Source organism: Misgurnus anguillicaudatus, chromosome 3 (assembly GCF_027580225.2).
Source record: "Misgurnus anguillicaudatus chromosome 3, ASM2758022v2, whole genome shotgun sequence".
Lineage (NCBI taxonomy): Eukaryota > Metazoa > Chordata > Actinopteri > Cypriniformes > Cobitidae > Misgurnus > Misgurnus anguillicaudatus.
The window spans coordinates 34662594-34685814 of record NC_073339.2 but is presented as its reverse complement, the minus strand read 5'-3'; the positions used below and the strand labels follow the sequence as shown (position 1 = coordinate 34685814).

At 37.0% G+C, this 23221-nt stretch overlaps 1 protein-coding gene across 4 annotated transcripts in view; it reads right to left on the bottom strand.

Annotated features, from left to right (window-relative positions):
- The window catches only part of LOC129444791 (EF-hand calcium-binding domain-containing protein 6), a 47818-nt gene extending 25755 nt beyond the window's left edge, over positions 1-22063 (bottom strand). For 3 of the 4 annotated variants that reach the window (XM_073865460.1, XM_073865462.1, XM_073865458.1), the window contains exons 1-12: positions 20987-22063; positions 20412-20506; positions 18467-18567; positions 18302-18379; positions 14345-14488; positions 12554-12685; positions 12333-12466; positions 11802-11947; positions 11503-11699; positions 5890-5997; positions 5445-5510; positions 4506-4616 (exon numbers count right to left, since the gene is read on the bottom strand). In XM_073865460.1, the coding sequence (XP_073721561.1) occupies positions 4506-4616; positions 5445-5510; positions 5890-5997; positions 11503-11699; positions 11802-11947; positions 12333-12466; positions 12554-12685; positions 14345-14488; positions 18302-18379; positions 18467-18567; positions 20412-20506; positions 20987-21296 (1622 nt within the window). In that variant the 5' untranslated portion in view covers positions 21297-22063. The remainder of the gene's footprint in view (positions 1-4505; positions 4617-5444; positions 5511-5889; positions 5998-11502; positions 11700-11801; positions 11948-12332; positions 12467-12553; positions 12686-14344; positions 14489-18301; positions 18380-18466; positions 18568-20411; positions 20507-20986) is intronic. The other variant, XM_073865469.1, reaches the window with a different exon arrangement.
- Between the last annotated feature and the right edge of the window lie 1158 nt (positions 22064-23221).

Below are 23221 nucleotides of genomic sequence, written 5' to 3'. Positions count from 1 at the left end.
TGCGCGTTGTGCACGCTATTATGGTCAAGCATGCGTGCTTAAAATAGCATAATGAACAAGCGCAACTGACTTTAGACTAGTTTTTTTTTTTTTTGGTCAGTGGCGCAATTGTTTTTTGAAACTGCAAAATAGCATCAGGGATGGTTTGCGCTGGCACACGCCTCCTTTTTTGCGCTGAACCGCCCAGGGAGCGCAAGTTCAGTCCCTAGCCGATGTGCGTCTGTGAAGGGAAAAACCCGCTGTGCGCCGGTGCAAAATACGAATGATACATGCGTCACTGACAAACTCAATTGCGCTGGGTGCAAGATAGGGCCCTATGTGTGTAAGTGGCGTTAATGTGCCAATGGATGGCTAAGACACAAAAAAAAGTTTGCCACCAGAGGTCCATCAGACAAAATTCCTATTAATATGACTAGATTTCTGCTGCAAACATCCCCTGAGCAATAGTAGATGTGACCAGACTTTTAACAATCTATCAAAATACAATTATTTGTTGCATATTGTAACAATGAAATGCTTAGAGTAATGCACTAAACTCAAAAGAAAGCTAGTCCGGGATGTGAGCGATGTTAATCTGCCAAGGTCTGAATGTCGGCGGCTAATGCTCTGTTTGACTAACATGTCAAATTTTCATCCAAACAGAGGAAATGCCACACAGGAACTGCTGACACCGAGATCAGCTTTAGTTTTAGCATGAATGATTTAGCATTCCTCATGGGACAGAGAGAGAGAGAGTTTGTAGCTGTCATTGGCGGAGCAAGATCTGCCTTTCTCAGTTTTATAAAAGTTCCAAAGTTTTCTTTCTTTCTATTCAGGAGGTCCCTTGGTGCATGGGCCTTTTCCCCACTGTTAGTATTACAAAATCCCCATTCAGTATAACCCTTGTCACCTGTCAACTAAGCCAGGCTGGTTTTCTAGGTCTTTATCCTCTACACACACTGAGAAGGAAAATAAAATGAGCAGCTAAGCTCATACCCTGCCCCAATTTGATGCGTGCCCGCTAGACACACACACACGCAGTAAAACCGCCCGTCTCAGAGCTGCTATTCTAGCAGATTAAAATTCATTACTATGTTCTATTTAAGAAACGTTTACATTGCGTTGGTTATTGTTGCTCATTCATTAGGTTAGTGGAGTTCACATGGGTCCTTCGGGGTGGTCACATCCTAATCCTCATATGCAACAGTTTTAAAGCATCTTCGTATAAATGCGAAAAGGCGAAAGGTTTGCAGCGATAAATACGTTTGTATTCGTTCAGTTTACAGCAAATGGATTTAATTAATGTCAGGTTAATTATCTTTGTTCATATCATATCTTACTGTGTAAAATTAATACAGTACAAGGATGTTAGCTACAGGTCCTTGAATTCTTGCCTGGCTGCCAAACCTCTCCACACAGCTGTGATTCATGCTTGTCGTCTCCCCTTGCCTTTAGCAAACCAAAACATTTTATTTTCGACAAGGTATTTGTTTCAGAGATCAGTTTAGCCACTACCCTGCTGAAAAATCCAGCATACCAGCAAGACCAGCATATGTTGTGTTTTGGTGCTGGTTCGCTAGTGAACACCAGCTAAACCAGCATCAGCACCAGCATAAGCACCAGCTAATCCAGCACCAAACCAGCATTAGCACCAGCTAAACCAGCACCAAACCAGCATCAGCACCAGCATCCCATGCTGATCATACCAGGAAGACCAGCATATGTTGTGTTTTGGTGCTGGTATGCTGGTGACCACCAGCTAAACCAGCACCAAACCAGCATAATTCCCATGCTGGTCAATGCTAGTTTGATGCTGTTTTTTTTCAGCAGGGTAGCCAGACCAATAAAGTAATTCAGGTCCGTAACCGCGACAATGCGTGATGAAACCGACTATAAGAAGATAACATGATGGCATTTTTATATAAAATTATATGTTTGTGTTCAACTGAAGAAAGGAAGTCATATACTGTATATCTGGAATGGCATGAGGGTGAGGAATTATAAGTGGATTTTTATATTTGGGTATAGTATTTTACATATTACAATATCTTTCTTAAATTCAGTTGATTCCAATTCAATTTCTTTGTTAATTAACATGCAAAATGCATGGAAATTCACTAATAGGCATTGTCCGGTTACCGGTTTCAAGGTATACTGAGGTTTTAAAGAGTCAAGGTTTCAAAACCATTAACATTTTTTGTGATACCGTTTCCAAGGTATAAGCTGTGTTTACACACCATTATTGAATCATTAAGTCATGTAATTAATTTGATTTTTGTAATATATATTTAAAGGCTTTATTTTAATTATGTATGTTGCTTAAAAATACAATGGATTGTGTTTAGTGTTGAACAGTGGTATTTTTGGTTGTCATACTTCCAAAATCTCATATCTCACTAATATATTGAATAGTCATAGAACAATATATTGCAGATGCCGATATATCAGACGATATTTTGATACTTTTTAATCGGCAAGTAAATTTCTCTATTACTTAAACTTGATGTTTGTAATAAAAAAGACACTCAGATACTTAATGTAAAGCCAAAGTCTGACAGACAGTAAAATGACCAATCATTATTCACTTTTTAACATGACGTTATGTCGTGTCACACACAACACCACACTAGTTCAACACACTTATTCAAACAGTACCGTGAGATGTCAGATTAATTATGTTTTGTAAATATGTTTTAAAGGGACATTCCGCTTAAAAAAAAATGCTAATTTTCCAGCTCCCCTAGAGTTTAACATTTTATTTTTACCGTTTTGGAATCCATTCAGCCGATCTCCGGGTCTGGCGCTACCACTTTTAGCATAGCTTAGCACAATCCATTGAATCTAATTAGACCAATGATATTACGCAGCAGACGAAAATAATCCCCTTGGTAACTTTCAATAACAGGAGACTATTTTTGGGCAGTGCGTAATATCACTATGCCTCCTGCAGCCATCCCTACTGAAAAATCCAGCTAAAACCAGCATAAGCTGGTAGCTGGTTTTAGGTGGTTTACACTGGTCCTCCCAGGCTGACAAAGCTGGTCATGCTGGTGGGCCAGCTGGTATTCCAGCCTGACCAGCTAAGTCCAGCTAGACCAGCTTAAAATGTGAGCAAAACACAGCTAGACCAGCTTGCTTCACCAGCAAAACCAGCTTCCTACACCAGCAAAACCAGCTAAAACCAAGCTGGAGACCAGCTAAAACCAGCTCACCATCTTATGCTGGTCTTAGCTGGATGTTTCAGTAGGGATGTTACATCAGCAAAGTCCTTGATTTTTACACCAGAATGAGAGTATAGTTAGCCATATCTGCCTAGAAAATCACAACTTTTAATTTTCTGTCGGTCTTAGTACACAATGTAACCACAGAAGAGTCAAGTTTTAAATAGGAAAAATATCCAAACTCTTTGGTTATTTTTTAGCACAATGCTAATGGTCTAATCAGATTCAATGGTTTGTGCTAAGCTATGCTAAAAGTGGTAGGGCCAGACCCGGAGATCAGCTGAATGGATTCCAAAACGGTAAGAATTAACTCTAGGGGAGCTGGAAAATTTTTTTTTTAAGTGGAATGGCCCTTTATGTACTTCAAAAGAGTATATTTATAAATGTTATGCATAACAAATGTTTTAGTTTAATTTGTGTTATATCAGCCTCATATCGTCCAGCTTTCTTAATACCGGTATTGCCCTCAGCAAAAACCAACAACACCAACAAAAACCATATCGGTTGACTACTATTTTGAATATTAAATAAATAGAAATATGACTTACACACTGTAAAAGTGAAAAGTTGGACCAACTTAAAAAATGTCTTCAATTGGTAACACCTAAAAATAAATTTTTTTCAACTTCTATGTTTATGTTAAAATACTTTAAGTAAAAATAGTAATTTTTAGGTATTACCAATTGAAGTATTTTTTTTAAGTTGATCCAACTTTTCACTTTTTACAGTGTAAACTTAATGAATTCAGTTGAGTTTAAAACTACAAAGACCTATACACTGGATAAATATGCATTTACAAGTCTTTCCTACTGTTTTTACCAGTTAAATGCAATGACAAGAACACAAAGTGGGTGGGTGAGCCACCCTGAAGCATGATGTCACTACTGAACTAATCTATTCCCTTACCCTGAATACAAATGATGCAGTGGTTGTGGCCACAATTGAGCAACAAGAGCATAATTTTATATTATCATGGTATAATAGTATTATGGTATCATAGTTTAAAAGTATTATGGCCTTTTCTGTATGGTCTGGATTAGGTGCAAGCTCTGGAAATGGGAAAAAGCCAATTATAAAATGAGATGATCCATAGAAAATTATCTATTATTTCTTTAAAAAATTGTTTATCTACACGTAATTTACCTAAAAAATATTACTACATTATATCAGCAAATATTCCAGTGTCATGTGTGCTTTGTCAGGGAAGCTCCACTACAGACTACTAAAGTTTAAGTTATACATAATAGCAAAAGCTTTTCTTTTGACAGACAGACAGACAGACAGATAGATAATTCAGGGAAATACCTGGTGTCAAAGGTTGCCATGAAGATCGGGTACTGCACATTTCCGCGATGGTCAAGAGGGAGTCTGTCCAACAGCTGCTCAAACTGAGGGTCGGAAATCTCCAGGCCAAACCTGCAGAGAAGGTCAGAGAAAGGTCAGAATGAGGTCACCGGTGTCACCAAAGCCAGAGAACCCGCTCATAAGGGTCGATCAGTTCAGCCGGCCCTAAGCATACGCCACTCATTGACCCTCTTACACACTACGGGGTCAGGAGGTCAACAGGTCAACTGCCCTCTTCACCCGGTCATCACACAGAGACGAACATGCACCGGCCAGTCAATCAAGGGATTAGACTTCACATACACATATGTACACCCTCAAATATTCACTCGAACAAACTACAACCTTCACTCGCTCCAGAAAACACAGATAAAGACAAATGAACTTATCAAATGTTATGAATAAAATTGTGGTAATGTGCTTCAGACCTGACTTACGTGTACTACACACTCAAATAAAGAGGATTATGGTGAGGTAAATGTGTTTTAAACGACAGTTTCAAACCCCAACAAGGAGATGAAATTAGTTTTAAAATTAAACATTTCTGAAACCATTTGCACCTTTTTCTTTACAGGGTACCAATGGAAATCAGAAAAGACATGTCCAAACAAATATATAAATATAAAACTTGGATTTTAATTAATAGGCATTACATTTAAAATCTACTAAAAAAGCTGCTTACTCAAACTAATATTAACTTTTGTGCACTAAAAAAGGATAAGAAATAATTTTGGCCTTAAATACTCACAAAGATGTGGATTAAAGTAAATTGGTGAAATAGAAATAGCCTCTGTAAATAGGAAGCAATGATAAATAAAAGAGAAAAAAAGTTAATAAAAAGGGAAAGAAAAAATAAGTTTGGTGAGAAAGATTTTATTGAAACAAAGAGAGAGAGTTTACCTGCTCTCAAACGCTGCTCTGAATTCCTCCTGAGTAATAATTCCTTTATTGAACTTATCAATTTTCCTGTGCAAACACACATATACAAATTTGTAAATGAAAATGCATTATCTTCCCTACATGCAATAGAAAGCATTTTCTAAAGGCATAAGCAGCAGTGCACACAGAAAAATAATGAGATTTCAAGGTAAAGGATTTGGGTCTGATGTTGTTTTGAAGGATATTCATTTGAACTGAATAGTTTCTATGAGGTTCTTGGTTAACCATGTGAAGTTTTAATTAAATAGACAATTAAAAAACTTGTCAACCTTTGACCCTTAAGGAAACACCTTGTGAGTTACTCAAGACCTGTGCAAAGTTTTTGAGAGGGTTAATAAGGTCTTCTCCTCAGAAAGTAAAGTGAGAATGGTAGAAAGAGAGGGAGAATGAGTGAGATCTTACTTACTGAAAGGTCTGAAGGAGGGAAAGGTACTCGGACTGAAACAAGCGAGTTAATTTGGCTTCTATTGCACTTAAAGTTGAAACACAACTGTTGTTCTCATCAAAATGAAACCTGCAAAAGGAAACCAGTTTATATAACTAATTTTTATATTTAAAAAACATTATAAAGTGTCTATTTTCACCTTTGGTAAGTATTTTTCCCAAATGTCTTTGAACTTCAAGAAATGTGTTAACTTATCTTAGTATAAACATTTAACGTTGAAATCAACAGAAAGTTTTACAAATAGATATACTGTAAGTTATTGTGTGACATTAACATATATAGGATTATACCACGAGTCTGTTGAAGGCTGTATTCTGATTGGTTGAGAAATGTTCCATGGACATTATTTTTCAATAACCGCACACCTAGGGCCCTATCTTGCACCCAGCGCAATTTACTTTGTCAGTGACGCATGTATCATTTCGTATTTTGCACTGGCGCACAGCGGGTTTTTCCCTCCAAAGACGCACGTCGGCAAACTAGGGAATGAACTTGCGCTCCCTGGGCGGTTCAGCGCAAAAAAGGAGGCGTGCTCCGGCGCAAACCATCTCTTATGCTATTTTGCAGTTTCAAAAAACAATTGGGCTACTAACCAAAAAAACTAGTCTAAAGTCATTGGCGCGTTGCGCGTAGTTCATTATGCTATTTTAAGGGCGCATGCTTGACCATAATGTATAGCATGCACAACGCGCATTGCTTATCTAATCTACACAGATGCAACAGTTATTTTTGCAAATCATAAATTGTTACAATAAAAAATATAAGATAAGGGAAATCATTAAATCATAAATTGTTACAATAAAAAATATTAATACATGAGATAAGGGAAATCATTGTGGTGAGCATTGTGGTGATAGTTTTTTATTTATTTTGTGTGGCAGCGTTAAACAATTATCATGCAAATAACGATTAAAATATTTTCATACGTTTTTTGTGTGGCTGTATTACGTTTATTTTATCTAAATAATAATTAAAATGTTTTCATAAGAAACCTTATGTGAACTTGATTTGTAAGTGTTATTTGGGGTTGGACCTTGCTTGCGTTTCTTGTGTCCGATTTCAAAGCCCCCAAACCCTTTCAGCGGTGAGGGTGGACGCAGCGATGTCCTCCTGTGTGCCCGGCGTGCCCGATTTAAACTGGCAAGCTTGGGATCCCCCCGTCTCCTGACATCATTGTAGTGCTTGGCGCAGCTGATGAGACAATTGCGGCTATTTCCTCTCACGCCTGTTTAACCGACGCTGATTTGGGCGGGTTTCTCCCATCCCCATACAAAACAACTTCTCTGTCTTTGACTGCTCTTACAAGAACGTCGGTCTCCTTGGCTGTGAACCGCTCCTGGCGTGGGCCTGTCAAATCCGTCATAATAATAGCAACCCGCCATGGAACTTGCGCCCTTGCGTTTAAAGGGAATGTTGGATAGCATTCTGATTGGTTTATTTGACGTTACGCCCAAACCACACCTATGAATAATGAACCTACTTCAGACCAACCCCTTATTGATTTGCGCCCGGCGCAAGACTTATTTCTCCCGCCGGGAAAATAGCAACAGCGCCCAAGATCCGCCCACAAAGTCACTTGCGCTTTGCCCTTCGGACTTGCGTTTCAGATCGTTAAAATAGGGCCCCTAATGTTTCAGATGTCTTAAAAATAGGCACCAGAGCAATGTTTGTGGTAACCGTGGTATAAACGTAATAATTGACTCCGGTTCCTTGAATTATTTGAAAATAATGCAAACCCGCGTTGTAACCACCTTGAGTGTGCATAATTTTTTTATAATTCAATGACCCGTCGTCAATTAACTCTTACTTATACAATGCCCCCCAAACATATCAAGACACCTAAGGCACACTTAAAAAATGCATGCACTTTATTACAATACATATCAAATGTTAGTAATAATAAGTTAAAAGATTAAAAGGTATACTACTCATAAACCATTCCCAGAATAATCACAACATTTTCTTTAAATTGAAAAAATAAGGTCACTTGCCCATACTACACTCTAATGCTGGATTCGCACCAAATGCAGTAGAGGTGGCAAAAATGCATTATTTGTGCGTAGTTTACTGCTTGAACATTTTGAGTTTACTCGCTTCATTCGAAATCCGAGTAATTCAAGACATTCACGTGGAAATTTGTGTCATGGGAGGTGCTTCTGCAACTCCGCTCGCTTCCTGTAATCACGTCACTACTAGAGCAAGTTCCTGATTGGTTAACGCGCGAGATTTTCCAGCAAAGTTCAGATTTTTCAATTCGCAATGTTTCCCGCGGCAACGCTCAATTCGCATCATTTGCATGTCAATTTGCGTCATTTGCACGTCAATTAGCGTCAATTCGTGTCATTTGCGCGAACTAGACAGTGCCACGCCAAACGCCTTATTCACACCGCGAGACCTCCAGACCTCATAAACGTGTCTTTACTTTGACTTAACATTGAAATATAATTCGTGCCAGACGCTCTATTCGCATTTGGTGTGAATGCAGCATAAGGGAGCGTGCACACCAAAGCTTTTACGCCGGCGACCGGCATATGTTTTCAATTGTTTCCAATGGAAGTGCGACATTTTTCAAAAAAAGCCAGCCGGTGGCGTTTTTTTTTTCGTGCTGAAAGCTGCCGTTCAATGTTATTTCCGCGCTTAACGCTGAACACAGAGAGTTGAAAAATATTCAACTTTGGGTGAAAAGCTCAGCTCGTCAATGTCAGTTCTCACAGGGCCGTGCAATCACAGTGGAGGAGGGGCGGGACAAATATCACAACAACCAACCGGCGCATCGTACAACGACTGATAAACAAAGCAGAATTATTACAGCAACCAAAGCGTTCAGCTGAAGAAAGTTGGCAGTCGGCAGAAAAAAAATGTCAATCAGCGTCCGTTGGGCATTTTCAGCCACGTTTAAAAGCTTTGGTGTGCGCACCCCCTAAAAATGCAGGGTTATTTTTAACGCAGCTTTGGGTCAATAAGGGAAGAACCCAACCCAATTTAACGTCTCCTGGGTTGTTTCAACCCAGAATGCTGGGTAGTTTTATCCCCTTGTTGGGTGTCTGGCTTAATTTTACCTTAATTTAACACTAACAGCTTTGTTTGTCCCTTTTTGACACAATGAATGTAGATTTTTATCTATCAAAACTGTGGGAATGGACAGTATATTCAGTTAAAATTACCTTTTGACCCAATGGGGATAGCAAAAGAATTCAGAGAAAAAGATTGTATATCCCCATTTTGTTATCTAATGCAATGAAATTCATGTGTTTAAATACATCATAGGGCCACTGTATATCATTGTCACCATGGCTAAAGGCTCTATAGATGGCAACTGTTTGCTTGCTTCATTTTATTCAACCGCCAATCCTTTAAGCTGTAGACCACCCCAATCAAACCAAACACAGTCGGTCTGGGCCCTGCAGCTGTTTACTGATCCCTGTGTGCTGGGTGACCCGGGGCAAGGAAGAACTATGGACCGTAAGCTTGTTAGAGCTGGAAAGAGTTTGACTACAAGGCTTAAAGACACTTTCGCTGGATGCTTCGGTGTAATTTGGGTTGAGTGTAAGCACAGAAAATACTCAGGGCTTCTATCACCCCCATACACTGTCACTGTCAGAATCAATATTGAATGTGGAAATGTTTCATTTCCTATGTCCGAAAATCCTATTAAAGTGTGAGATGTTAAAGGATATACTGTTTTGCTTGGTTTTCATCAATAGGGTTTACATAGATGTTCCTGTAGCTCAACTGGAATAACATTGGATTAGCTGTGCAAGAGTTATGGGTTTGATTCCAGGGAACACACTCATACTGATAAAATGCATTTCTTGTATTCTCAAATGCGTAAGTGATGTGACGTATTTCCTTTCCGGTGCGAGACTTCCGGTTCAATAGCCAGCCGGAAGAAAACAGTGCAGTGGCAGCATGCATAAAACATGATTTAAACAGTTACACCTGCCATGTATGAACCAGTGTGAGGATGAAATTAAGAAGTGGCTTGATATATGCAGATATATCCAAGCATTTTGTGTTGTTAATCGGAGGTCACGGGTCTTCAATGCGCAAATATAAAAGCACAGAGACATACCAGTATCTTTACAATGGGAAAGTCAGTCGAGTGTTTGTACATGGAATTTACCAAGACTTCGTGTTTTTAACTTTACAGGGGCTGGTTTAAAATGTCACAACTGTCCCTCTGGTGTGAGTTTTTTTAAACGGCAATTTTTAATGGACTTGTTTATGGCGACACGTCGGGCTTCACGCGGTCCGACACATTGTAAGTTATTTGAACAAACCATTATAAACATATTAAACTACTTCATGTATTGAGTATTGTTTTCGTTTTATGAAAATATTATTACATCTTACGCACTAGGTGGAGACATGAGCTTATGAAATTATTTGCTTGCTTTTTAAAGTATTTGCTTTTTCATTTAAAACATAACAAAAGTATGCTCAAACACATTACTATTATAAACATTAACTAAGCAGATTATTTCGTATATATTCTGTACTGTAATTGCATTTTTGTAATAATATATAGTAGCAGAATAAATAAATCAGCATATTTTTATCAGCGTAATATTAGTTGTTTTTAAAAAATAATTGTATTTACTGGATGGATTTGTTAATACAGATCATGAGTGCATGTGCGCCACATACACATTCGGTTCTTGTGCATGGATTGTGGTTAAAACAAATGTTTTGTAGAGATGTACTGCATTTGTAGCTATTTTGGCAAACCCTAACTGCACAAATTATGTCGGTCTTCCTGGATTTTATAATAAACATTAAACAGCCTGTCAATACGGCACACTTGTGTCCTTCGCATTAGACTACCATTAGCTTTAGTGGCTCACCGGAAGTCATTAACAGAAAATCTCAAAGATGGCGGCGCACACATTTACGTAGAAACAGATGCATACACTGTACGTTACTTTAAGTGAAAGTTTCTGCAAAATGGGTAAATTTAGTTCTGAGATTATCCGAAATTACTGATTGAATTTATATTATGCATGTACAAATGGAAGTGAGTCTGTATGTTAAGTGATTTATGAAATTATAAAAGTCAAAAAGACTACACCAATTCCAAATTGTGACCCTGGACAACAAAACAAGTCACAAGGGTAATTTTTTGAAATTACATTATCTGATTAGTTGAATCAGATTACATTATCTGAAAGTTGAATAAATAAGCTTTCCATTGATGTAAGGCTTGTTAGGAAAGGAACATATTTGGATGATATTCGAGATACAACTATTTAAAAATCTGGAATCTGAGGTGACAAAAAATCTAAATATTGAGAAAATTGCCTTTAAAGTTGTACAAATGAAGTCCTTAGCAACACATCTTAGCGATGATAAAGACATTTTTGATATATTTGCTGTAGGAAACATACAAAATATGACCATGCAACATGATCTTTACGATATATGGTCAATTTTGACCCATACAATGTATTTCTGGCTATTGCTACAAATATACCTGTGCTACTTATGACTGGTCCAGGGTCACATATTAATATTATGAATTTCATTGCACAATCAATTCATTAGATAATAAGACTATCGTAAGGATGAAAATCTGACCGGTGTTTTGGGTTAGAGATGATCTTGTGTGTGATTCCATCTGAACTTCTGTCTTGGAAAGTACGCAGGAAGTTTAAGTACTGCACACAACCCTTCTTTAATTTCAGACCACAGCGAGACAAGAACAGGCCAAGGTGCTCCCTCCTCAGGTGAAGATCAAACTTCCTTAAGACCTTCAGAAAGCCTTCTCCTTTCACCTGCAATAATCACTTTATGTTCATATATATACATGACATCACCACTCAGAAGCCACCCAAAGACTTTACTGATGTCCAGCTTGGTCTAATGTTGTTTGTTACCTTTCCACTATTTTCAGCATCCAATTTTTCAAACTCCGCTTTCATGCTCTGAGCTCCCTCCCTGAATTTGTCCTTCAGCCATGTCTCTATGGCGATAGATGCGTGACGTTCTTCTTCTGCCTTAGAGAGCGGCCTACCAGAAGATGCTGGGAAGAGAAAGGTATGACAGGTTATTGTGAATTAGATGAACATTAGTTGACAGGTCACATTTTTTACCCTGAAGGAATGAGGCCAATGCGCCCTCTATAGGCTGACTGTTGTTTTACTACTTTTAGTCAAAGGTAAACTGTAAATTTGTGTATGACTACAGCTTTCAGGTTCTCTCTTCGAACATAATAACTTTAAAGCTAAAAATATAGATTGCATTAAGCAGCTTGTTATTAAATTAACTGGCACACATTTTTTCTAATAAATATTAGAAATATTTCAATTTAATTCTAAGTTTAGATGTTTCAACATGAGGTTAGTTTATGTTTATACACTATGGATATTGTACATATTAAATGCCGCAGGTAATATATATCTGATTACATTTCATGTCCTCAGGTTTAGCTGTAATAGAGACGTGGTTGTTTCTCTCATTGTTTGCTTCAGTTCTTCTGCTCAATCCTAATTTTTTCAGTAAAATAGTCTGTTTAACTGCCCCGAATCCATCCACATCTAACCTGTTAAATGAGATAAAGACTTTAAAAGCATGTGATATTCTACATGTTGAAATAAATAGATACAGTAAAGAAAGAACAAATTCAAACCTTTTCCATAATTTTTCAAACTCAGGATCTTTCAGATGAAGTTTAAGTTTATTGAGTATATTTCGAAACTCTTGTGCAGAAATCCAGCTTTCAGTGTCAGACTTACACAAACCCTCCATACTTTCCAGAAACCTATAGAGAGATGAGTTTTTAAGCAGGTGCATTCAGGAACTCAAATTAACTTTAAATAACATCATTTAAATCACTTTTTAATATACACTAAGTTTTTTATTCACGGAAGGGAAGTAACACTTTGGCTTTGGCTCGATCATTCAAAAAATATTTCAGTTATAGTGTAATTTATTTTACACAGTAAACACACATCTCTGTTAAAAATAAAAACGTAAATGTTTCTTTGTAGGACCTACCCTTCTCGTACAATTACACTGAAAGTGACAGGAGTGCAAACGTTACAACTTACATCATAGGCGGGGTTCATTAACAGACAAGGTTGGTTGCAAAATTGCTAAAAAAGTTAATTAAACACAAATAATTCAATTTCTGTCTACTAAAGAACGATATTGTTTATTGTTAATTAAATTATTTACATTTCATTATCATTGTCAACCTAAGGTTTGTTGTGTAAAAAAATTTCAATCCCAGCTATCAGTTGCTTCACAATGGTGTTATGTTTTAGGTAAAAAAGGCAGTGATTAAAATAATATACGGATGGATTTGGTGACTTACACACCAAATTAAAATATCGAAAATAAAAAATGTAAGATGAAAAAAAATGTCATGCCTCCAAAACACACTATTTAAAAGAAACGCTTGCGTTTGCCAGATACTTGCATAATCTAATGTGTAATCAGAGTTTACTGTTAAGGGAGTGTCTTGCGTGTATTTTGTAAATGTGAGTGTCTCTTTTATAATAAACGATTTTGATGCGTGTGCAGCAGGTACTTATTTTGACAAAACACGTGATGCACATGCTTCACGTGACGCAACAAACATATTTTGAAAACAAGCAACACACATGACACTCCGAACACATATTTTGAATTTGCGCCCCTCGGATGTGCAGTCACAAGCCGCCACTGCAATTAACCCTGTGTTACATTGTGCCCTGCTCTCCCTTACGTATACAATAAGTATGTAAATTAGCAAATTATTCATGTTTTGATTTTTATTTGAACATGTCCTCTAAAACAGTGATTCAGGAATTATCTATTTCTCTTTCATCTCTATCCTCTCTTTCTATTTTATTAATCCGTCTAGTTTAACTTTACCCATCTTATATCTCACTTAGATTGTCATTTTCAGTATACGTGTGTAAGAAAGAGAGGGAAATGTGTGAGATTAGTCACAGAGATTTCAGTTCTTGCTCACGACTAAAGTATGTCTTGGTCTGGCAAACCTTCACACACACTCCATTGTATACCATTGGTGCTTTAAACAGTTAGTAGAATAGTATCAGTAGTACGGGTGGGGGGTTCAGAGGGGTAAGCTGCTTTGATGATCATCTTTTCTCAGACTGTCCATCTTAACAGAAGATATCACTCCCTGCTGTAGTGTGAAGTCTGTGTTCTCTGACTCTCAACCCCTAAAATAGTTTATCATTTCTCTTTTTCTTAGCTTTCAATGATCATTATATACAGTACATGCAATTTATGTTTCTAATAAATGCTTTAGTAACATTTGATATGCAAGTTAAGCAAATTGCATAGGATTCATTCTTTCCTTTTCTCACTTTCCAGCATCGTGATATAGTTTTTTAAAAATATAATAAAACATTTATTGACTAGCAATGCAAGATTGTAGCATGTCAGGACTGTAAGATCAGGATCTCACCTGTTGCGTGCGGGCCCTCTCAGCAGGGCTAGAATCTGAGGGATCGTGAGCGAACCTACTGGGTTGTTTTTATTGGGCTCTGGGTCTCTTAGTGCACCATAAAAATCCTCAAAACTGATAAGAGCTCTATCAGAGAGGTGCAGACTGAAAAAAAAATAGGACAGTCATGGCAACCTGATCGCACAAGTTGGTTTATTCGTACACTGTCAAATAAAAAAAATGGTTTGAATTTGTATCCCAGTTGTGAATGGGGCGGCGCCCTTTCAAAAAGTAAAGCTTTGCACCTAAAGAGTTTACAATAATACCTCATAGGTGCTTACTGGTACCATAGAATGAATTAGTACCTCAAAGATACATATTGGTATACATATTTGTACCTCATGAGTCATGGTACATAATAGGACCTTTTTAAAGGGTACAGCCCCAGTGACAGCTGAGGTACATATTTTTTTACTATTTATTCTAACAGTGTATGAATTTGTACGAAGATAATCATACAAAACTGTACAATTATTATAATATAATATAAACAATATTGATAAGCAACCCCTAAACCCAATCTAACTGAGCTAAAAACACATTTTCACAAAACACAATTTTCAAATTTGGTAGAATTCATACGAATTTGTTAAATGTATTAAAAATTGTGTTGGTCATGGACAGAGATATGTCTAAAACACTGACTGTTAGTCTACACTGTCATACTGTTAAAGGATTACTTCACTTTCTTAAAAAATATCTAGATCAGTGGTTCTCAAACTGGGGTCCGGGGCCCCCAGGGGCAAGGCCGCCTTAATGCACGGGCTTACCTGGGCTGAAGCCCAGGGGCCTCCCAAGTTCAAGGGCCTCCCAAGTTTGCGTTCATGATGAGCTGAAAAGGTCATATTGTTATGTAACTTGTCAGGTTTTCTGTCAATCACTCTAATTGCACGTTTCATGGCTGCTGATTGGTCCGTTGTAACTTAACGTGAAATAAAATGTTAGACGTAACATATTTTTTATTCCGCCTAATGTAATTAAGTGCGCGTTGTCAACTTGACATTCCTGCACGTTAGACTGAGTGTGACAGAGAAACGGGAAATAATCCACCAACAAATGAAAGAGTAATTTCTGAAATTTCATAATAGGCATAAGTGAGGTGCAGGTCTCTCTCTCTTTCGTGCGCGCGCTCGCTCGTTCGCTCTCTCTGTGCTCCTGCAGCTGTCTGAGTCTCTGGCATGCAGAAGTCTCTCCAAACGTGCGCAAGAAACTGTGCGGCTAAATTAAGAAAGGCGTTCCCGCACATTATGCTGTTAGTTGTTATAAAGTTTAAGTTTACTCGCGTTTATATCAGTGACGCGTGCGCAGCTGGAGCGAAGTAGTTTGACGCGACGTTAGCTCAGTACACACATCTGTTGGTTTAGAAAAACGAGAAAGAGACGCAACGGTAAAGGTGCAAGAAAGTAAAGAGCGACAAGACCATCTCAAATGATCATCCCCTGATAGCACCATTATAATCTCATTATCTAAAGATCTTATATACAGGTATGTTCCCTGTCTGTCTTGTGCATATTCATACTTGGTCGTTTTACATGCTTATGTATGCATAAATACTAAATACAATGCATACTATATCTTCAATAGCCTACAAAATAAATAAATGATTAAAAAACAAGATTCTGTCTATAAAAGACTTATCTTTTGTTATCATTAATGCATTTAACAAGATTCTGTCTATAAAGACTTATCTTTTGTTATCATTAATGCATTTTCACTTTAAAACTAACTTTAACTTCTTATATTTTTAAAACTGTGGTGAGCATTTAGTTAGTGATTGGCAATTTTCTGCAAATTTGTATATTCCAAAAACGATATAAACATAAAGTTTATAAACATATAAACTTTCACACATTTTGGTTTTATTATCACCACATGTTACTGTGTGTGGTTGTTAAATAAAGTGTCTTGTGTTTATGCTCAAGTAGGCTCAGTGATGTGTTAATAACAATATTATGGTGTTTTCTGGCTCAAAGAGGGAAAACTCACTGTTGTATGTCTCGAAAGAAACTAATGCATTTTGATATGTAGATTACCTAGATATTACACTTAAAAAAAAAATAGACCATAAATCGAGGGGAAGGGGGGCCTACAACACCTCTTAGCCCCGGGGCCTCACATTAGGTTAAGGCGACCCTGCCCAGGGGGGCCGCGAGATGGTGCCAGGGGGCCTCAGTTTTATGACATTTTATAAAATACATTCATTTATCATGAATTCTGTGTAATTAAACCTTATAAAATAAGGCTACTAACCAACAGCACTACTTTGTATAACTTAATATGTTTTGTTTAATTAAAAAATAAATTTAAGAACAGTTTTTGTCATAAATTTTCTTTGGGGGGGCGGCGAAGGTATGCACCGTACACACTGGGGGCGGACTGCGGAAAAAGTTTGAGAACCACTGATCTAGATAATTTACTCACCCACATGTTATCCAAAATGTTGATGTCTTCTTTTGTTCAGTCGAGAAGAAATTATGTTTTTTGAGGAAAACATTCCAGGATTTTTCTAAATTTAATAGACTTTATTGGACCCCAACAGTTTACAGTTTCAATGCAGTTTAAAATTGCAGTGTCAACGCAGCTTTAAAGGTCTCTAAACGATCCCAACCCAAGCATAAGGATCTTATCTACCAAAGCCATTGTCATTTTTGGCAAGAAAAATAAAAAATATGTACTTTTAAACCACAACTTCTCGACTTGCGACATCACGTAATGCGTCATTATGTCAAAAGGTTACAGGTTACATATGTGAAACGCACATTTGCGGACCATTTTAAACAATAAACTAACATAAGGACGTGAATTAATATCATTTCACATACAATAAACGTCAGAACGGTGCTCTTCTCCACACTTGTAAACACTGGGGCGGTAGTTTCGCATATACGTCATGCTTGACCTTTCGAAGTCATGCCACATTATGTGAGGTCGCGCTGGCATGTCACACGGATAGTGTAAGACGAGAACTTGTGGTTTAAAAGTACTTTTTTTTCTTGTCGAAAATGACGATTGTTTCACTAAGGCCCTTATGCCTTGTTTGGGATCATTTAAAGCCCTTTGAAGCTGCGTTGAAACAGGAATTTTAAACTGCATTTTAACTGTAAAATGTCGGGGTCCAATAAAGTCTATTAAAGGTCACATTCTTTCTGACCATTTTTGAAACCCTAGTTAGTGTGTAATGTTGCTATAGCATAAATAATACCTGTTAAATGATAAAGCTCAAAGTTCACTGTCAGGCGATATATTTTCTTTAACAGAATTTACCTTTCAAAGCCTACAGTGAACGGCCGGTTTGGACTACAGTCCTCTACTTCCTGCTTTAATGACGTCACTAGAACAGTTTTTTGACTAAACTCCGCCCACAGGAATACGTCAGTTGCCAGCTAAGCTAACGGCAAGCTAAGCTGCTATCGAATCACAACTCACTAAACAAACTACACAATCAGAACTCGATAAGTATTTCTGAAGGAGGGACTTCATAGAACAAGGAAGACATCAGCCTGTTTAGAGGACAGTGAAAACAGCACATACAGATAAATAAATTGTGTGAAAAATACCGCGTTTTTTACATGTGAAACATGAACACATGTTATATTGTGCACTGTAAACACAATCAAAGCTTCAAAAACACAGAAAGAACGGGAGCTTTAAATTGAGAAAAATCCTGGAATGTTTTTCTTAAACAAATTAATTTCTTCTCGACTGAACAAAGAAAGACATCAACATTTTAGAAGACATGGGGGTGAGTAAATTATTGGATTTTTTTAAAGAAAGCTGAGTAATCCTTTACAAAAGTTCATCAATTTCTACAATTTCTTAAAAAATTATTAGGGAGAATTCATAGCTGTCTTTACTGTGCTAAAGGCTATTTTTGACATGCATGCTCACATTTTTTCAATTTTTTTTACTGGTACTTACCGTAGTAGAAGGTCTTTCAGTTGTTTAGCTGTCACATGGCGCCTCAAGAACTTTGTGAGAATCTCAAGTAAAGCAGACCTACCAAACCGTGAGAAATTGGAAACAGTCCCCTATCATAAATATCTAAATGTGTGTTTGTGCATATCTGTGTTTTGACTCTTCTACCTGTTGACCAGAGGTTTGCCATCAGGGTGGCTGTTCTTAAACAGCATTTTGAGGGTGAAAGCACCTGTGGTTTGAATACGCTCTTTAATCACATCCTCCAACTACAAAAACAAAAACCCAATTGTTAAGAATAATTGTCAGCTCAGAGACAATCGACACTGTTTTTACACATAAACACCCTGTTGCACTTACAGAATATAAAAATGTAACAAAAATGAAAGCTACTTATTTTCACAAACACAAATAGTTTTAGTAACGCTTTGCTTCTAAAAAGTTACAGTATGTTGCACATTAACATGACCTAAGCAATCATAGACTGATATAGAAGTATGTCTTACTGTACAGTAAATCCTGTCATAATCATAATATGATGTTTGCAATTTCAAAAGCAAATTGTAGAGGGCTTTATGCTTTGGATGTATTAAATATGATGAGTGACACACGTTAAGCTTCTTTTGTGAGCGAGATGCGATGAAGGGCTTGTGCGTGTTTATACACACACCCACACTTGTGACGGGAGTCTGTGTGCCCCCGCTGTGTGACTAAGGCAGCTCTCGTGACCAGGCGGAGCCGAAGGGGCCTGTGTGCTAAGTTCAGGCGGTCAGGCAGACAGAAGTCCACGAATAAGACTGACAGGGTTAATCACACTCAACAGCCCCTCCAAAAGACAGACACCTGCAGATTTGTGGACTTTTTCTCTCATACACCCGTCTGCACATATATTCCCTCTCTCTATCTCTTTATCTCACTCTCTTTGCTAATATCTCTCCTCGGTAAACTCTGTTATGCATTGCTGTTGGCTGCTGAGAGCAGCTGAGATTTTATTTCTTTTGCGTTCAATGGGTTAATGTCAGGCTTTGATGTCAGAAGGAAGAGCACAGGCCAGCAACCCTTTCATTGAGAGGAAAACACATGGGGATACTAGAAAATATGCTTAATGCACAGCACTTAAAGGGATAGTTTGCAAAAAAAAAATGTTAATTCTGCCAGCATTTACTTACTCAACAAGTTGTTAAGTTGTATACATTTCTTAGTTCTGCTGAACACAAAGGAAGATATTTTAAAGAATGTTTGTAACCAAGCAAATCTGGGGCACCATTGACCTCTATAGTAGGAAATATAATACTATGGTAGTGAATGGTGCCCCAGATTTGTTTGGTTAAAGTTTTTCAAAAAATATTCGTTAAGTTTTTCTTCATAAATTTATGTTAAGCAGAACAAAGAAATTTGGAACAACTTTTTTTGTGAACTATCCCTATAATATAAAAACCCTGTGAAATCATGTTGTGGTGTTATGTTAAACTTCAAATAGTACCTTTCAATCACAAGATCAGTAAATCTATGGAGTCATTTTACTATGTTCATAGGAATAATAGCAGAATAACCTCAGATGCAGTTTATTGCATTAACTACAATGTGTCCAGATATTTTATAATTCAATTTGTTCTGATATTTTATGTTGTTGTATTTCAGCATGCTTTATGTATCCTATTGTATATAACGGACTATTTGTTATACTATTGACTTTATGTTAATTGTTACACTTTGTAAAGTGTTAAAATAACATCCTTCATATTACAGACATAACAAGAACAATAAAAAAAATTACATTATAGAAAAAAATAACCGAATGGTCTTATTTGTTATGAAACTAAATTAATTCATTTTAAAGTGTGGTTTAAGACCAATGTTTCTTAACCAGGGGCTCAGGAGCCAGGACTAAACAAAAAGGGGGCCTCAAGATGATTTAAAATTATTAACACAAAATAAGCATTAAAATAAGCTAAAACTATTGTTATAACAAATTTACATCTTTGTATACTAAGCTCTTCTTCAAATATTGGACAATGTAGAGGGGGCTTGATAGTACAAATTAAGGCTGGTTTAGATATTATGACCATATTCATTATGACCAAATTCATAAATTAGATGGTGAGGTAATTACCTGATCAGTTTGATCTGCCAACCCTGCTTCGGTGCTGGAGTAAGTCGTATGAGAAACCCTACTTAAGGAGCGATGATCAGATGCCATTTTGTGATCTACATGACACACACAAAGCCAAATGTTGTATTTAATCCAACCAGTATGAACTTATTTAACTGATATCTGTAAATCAAGGATTAAGAATGAAAGAACAGTTAGGGATCTGTGATGCAGGCTTTGGTGCGTTGAATAACAATAATCACTTTAAATACAACTTAACATTTGTACACGTGTAACGCAACAATTTGAAAAAAGCATGAACGCCTGTGAATTATAAAATGGGAAAACACACCGTGGCTATAGATTCAGTGCCAACCAAACATATTCCCCTAATGAGAGCGCGCCCTCGAGTGGACAGTGATGTAAATGAACACATAATAATTAAATTACCTATTTTGGTCTTATCAATTCGATTCTAGATGAGGATTTACAAATATAAGCAGTCGTGATCTTTAAGATTCGTCATATAAACATAGACCATAAATCCATTAGTTTTTCTGCAGGGAGGCTACACAAATGTCAGGCTTGTGACTCACGATAGATGGGTAGTTTTGGGTTATCCATAACCTCCTCTCCCTCGGGGATCTCTTCTGGAATATCCAATCCTCCTCTTTTTCGTTTCTCCATCACAGAGCTGATATCACTTCTGCTGCTCTGACTGCGGAACGCAGAATCCAGACTCTCTGTGCCTGGAGATTGAGGTCTGATTCCTCTCTTGGGCATCCAGCATTTGTAATCTCTGCTGCAGTCTGCTGAATAACCCCGGAGGGAGATGAGGTCTGGATCTCCGAGTCTTGATAGAGGATGTTGAATGGCTGGGAGCCGTAAAGAATCCGCCATGGACATCCTGATTGAAAGTTTTAACTTTTTTTCCACACCAAAGCTAAAGTAAATCACAATATATCACAATATATTACAGTATAGTTTTTATCTGCTTAAATGCTCAAAAGTTTCGTGTAGTACAACACTGAACAACTTTTCAAAGAGAAGGTCCTGTCTTCTACTGTTTTACAGAAGAGAAGGCAGGTTGCCCTTAGCAACCGCTCTGGTCCTCGCGCCTACGATCGCAAGTTGCACGAGAGCTAAATGTTCTTACACAAGACCAAGAGGAAATAAACAAACGCGCGCATTTCTTTAATGATAACATGTAGCATAGTTATCTCTACGTTAATATTACAGGTTAATTCCAACCAACTTTACTTTAAAATTTACTGCTTTTTGAGGCCATTAGATTTAACCAGTTAAGCTGATATTATACAAGTTTCAGTCTCCAAGCACTTGAATCTTTGTCTGGCAAAGAAAGAAAGCGACAAATGAAAAGTAGGCTAGCTATTTGATTTTAATGACGACCTAGTCTGACTCTCACTGTGTTTAAAAACTGCTTTAAAGTCTTCTGCTTTGTTTGTAGCTTATTAATGTTCAAAACACTTGAAGGACAATGTAGCTGTACTGTAGCCAGGCAACGGGCCAACTAACACGGGGTACATATAAAAACTGGGATGATGGTTTCACATAATGGAAGCTATTTGCACTGGGATCTGTGGATTGATCAAATAGAGACACATTATATAAATGTTACAGATTGTTGTGTAAATATAACACATATTGTTAGAGTTGCAATTCATAATATATTAATAAAATTAAGTATTATTATAATACAGTATTTTATTTAGTCTAACCCTAACCCACAGCCTATTAAAGTGCACACTGTAGGCTACTCTGTATCTATCGTGTATACTTCATCTATAATAGGACACACACAGTAAAAAACCCGTGACTGTCCTGTAACACAACAGGTAGGCTATGTTGTTCAGTCTTCATTTGGTAAAGTGGCTCAAGTTCAACCGGTTCATCAAGGGATAGCGGACATCCCTAAATCCTTACTTCAATGCTCTCCTTATACTTAACTTAACTAACTTCAAAAGACATTTAAATAAATAAATAAACAGCCCAAATACATTTCTGTCTTGTCACACAGCAGTAAGTTCATTAATCTCTTTGACTTTGCATGGATAAATCGCAGAAGAAAACGTGCTAGTTGTTTTGGTGTTGAAAATAATTTGACGAGTAATTTGACGCAAGTGCTGGTGGAAGTCACGTGCGAATTCATAAAGCGCTCCCAAAGTTGAATTAATACGCTTTTAAAACTTACTGTGAAATATATTATATTATATTATATTATAGTGAATTACTTAAATTAAGGTCTATTGAAAATTTAAGGTAATTTTACCAACAATTAAATCAGACTTGAAAATTTGAAATTTAAAGTGAACCCTAAAAATAGGCCTAGGCTAACATTTAGCATACAACAAAACTTAATTAAACATAATTTTAAAATAATACAAAATACAGATTATAGGCTACTTTTTGTACACTGACCTAAATGGGTGTTTATAGGCTATACTCCTTTTTATAAAATTCAGTCGGTAAACGGTTTATAATCAACTAATTTATAATAGGCTAATAATAATAATAATAATAATAATAATAATAATAATGTAATTTTTATTTCATTTTACTTCCGATTATTAATGTTTCTGTAAATCATTGGGTGAAAACGTTGTTTGTGGTTCTGTGGTCAAATAAATGCTTCTCACACATTTATTGCAACATGTCCCAGCAGTTACATTTTCGACATTTGCATGCTTAAAAAAATCAGAAATAAAATTCGCCCTTTAAATGTCCCCATGCTGACCGGCGACAAAAGTTTAATGCACTTGCGTAAGACTCGTGACCCATGACCCGGGTATTTATTCAACTTTGAATTTCTG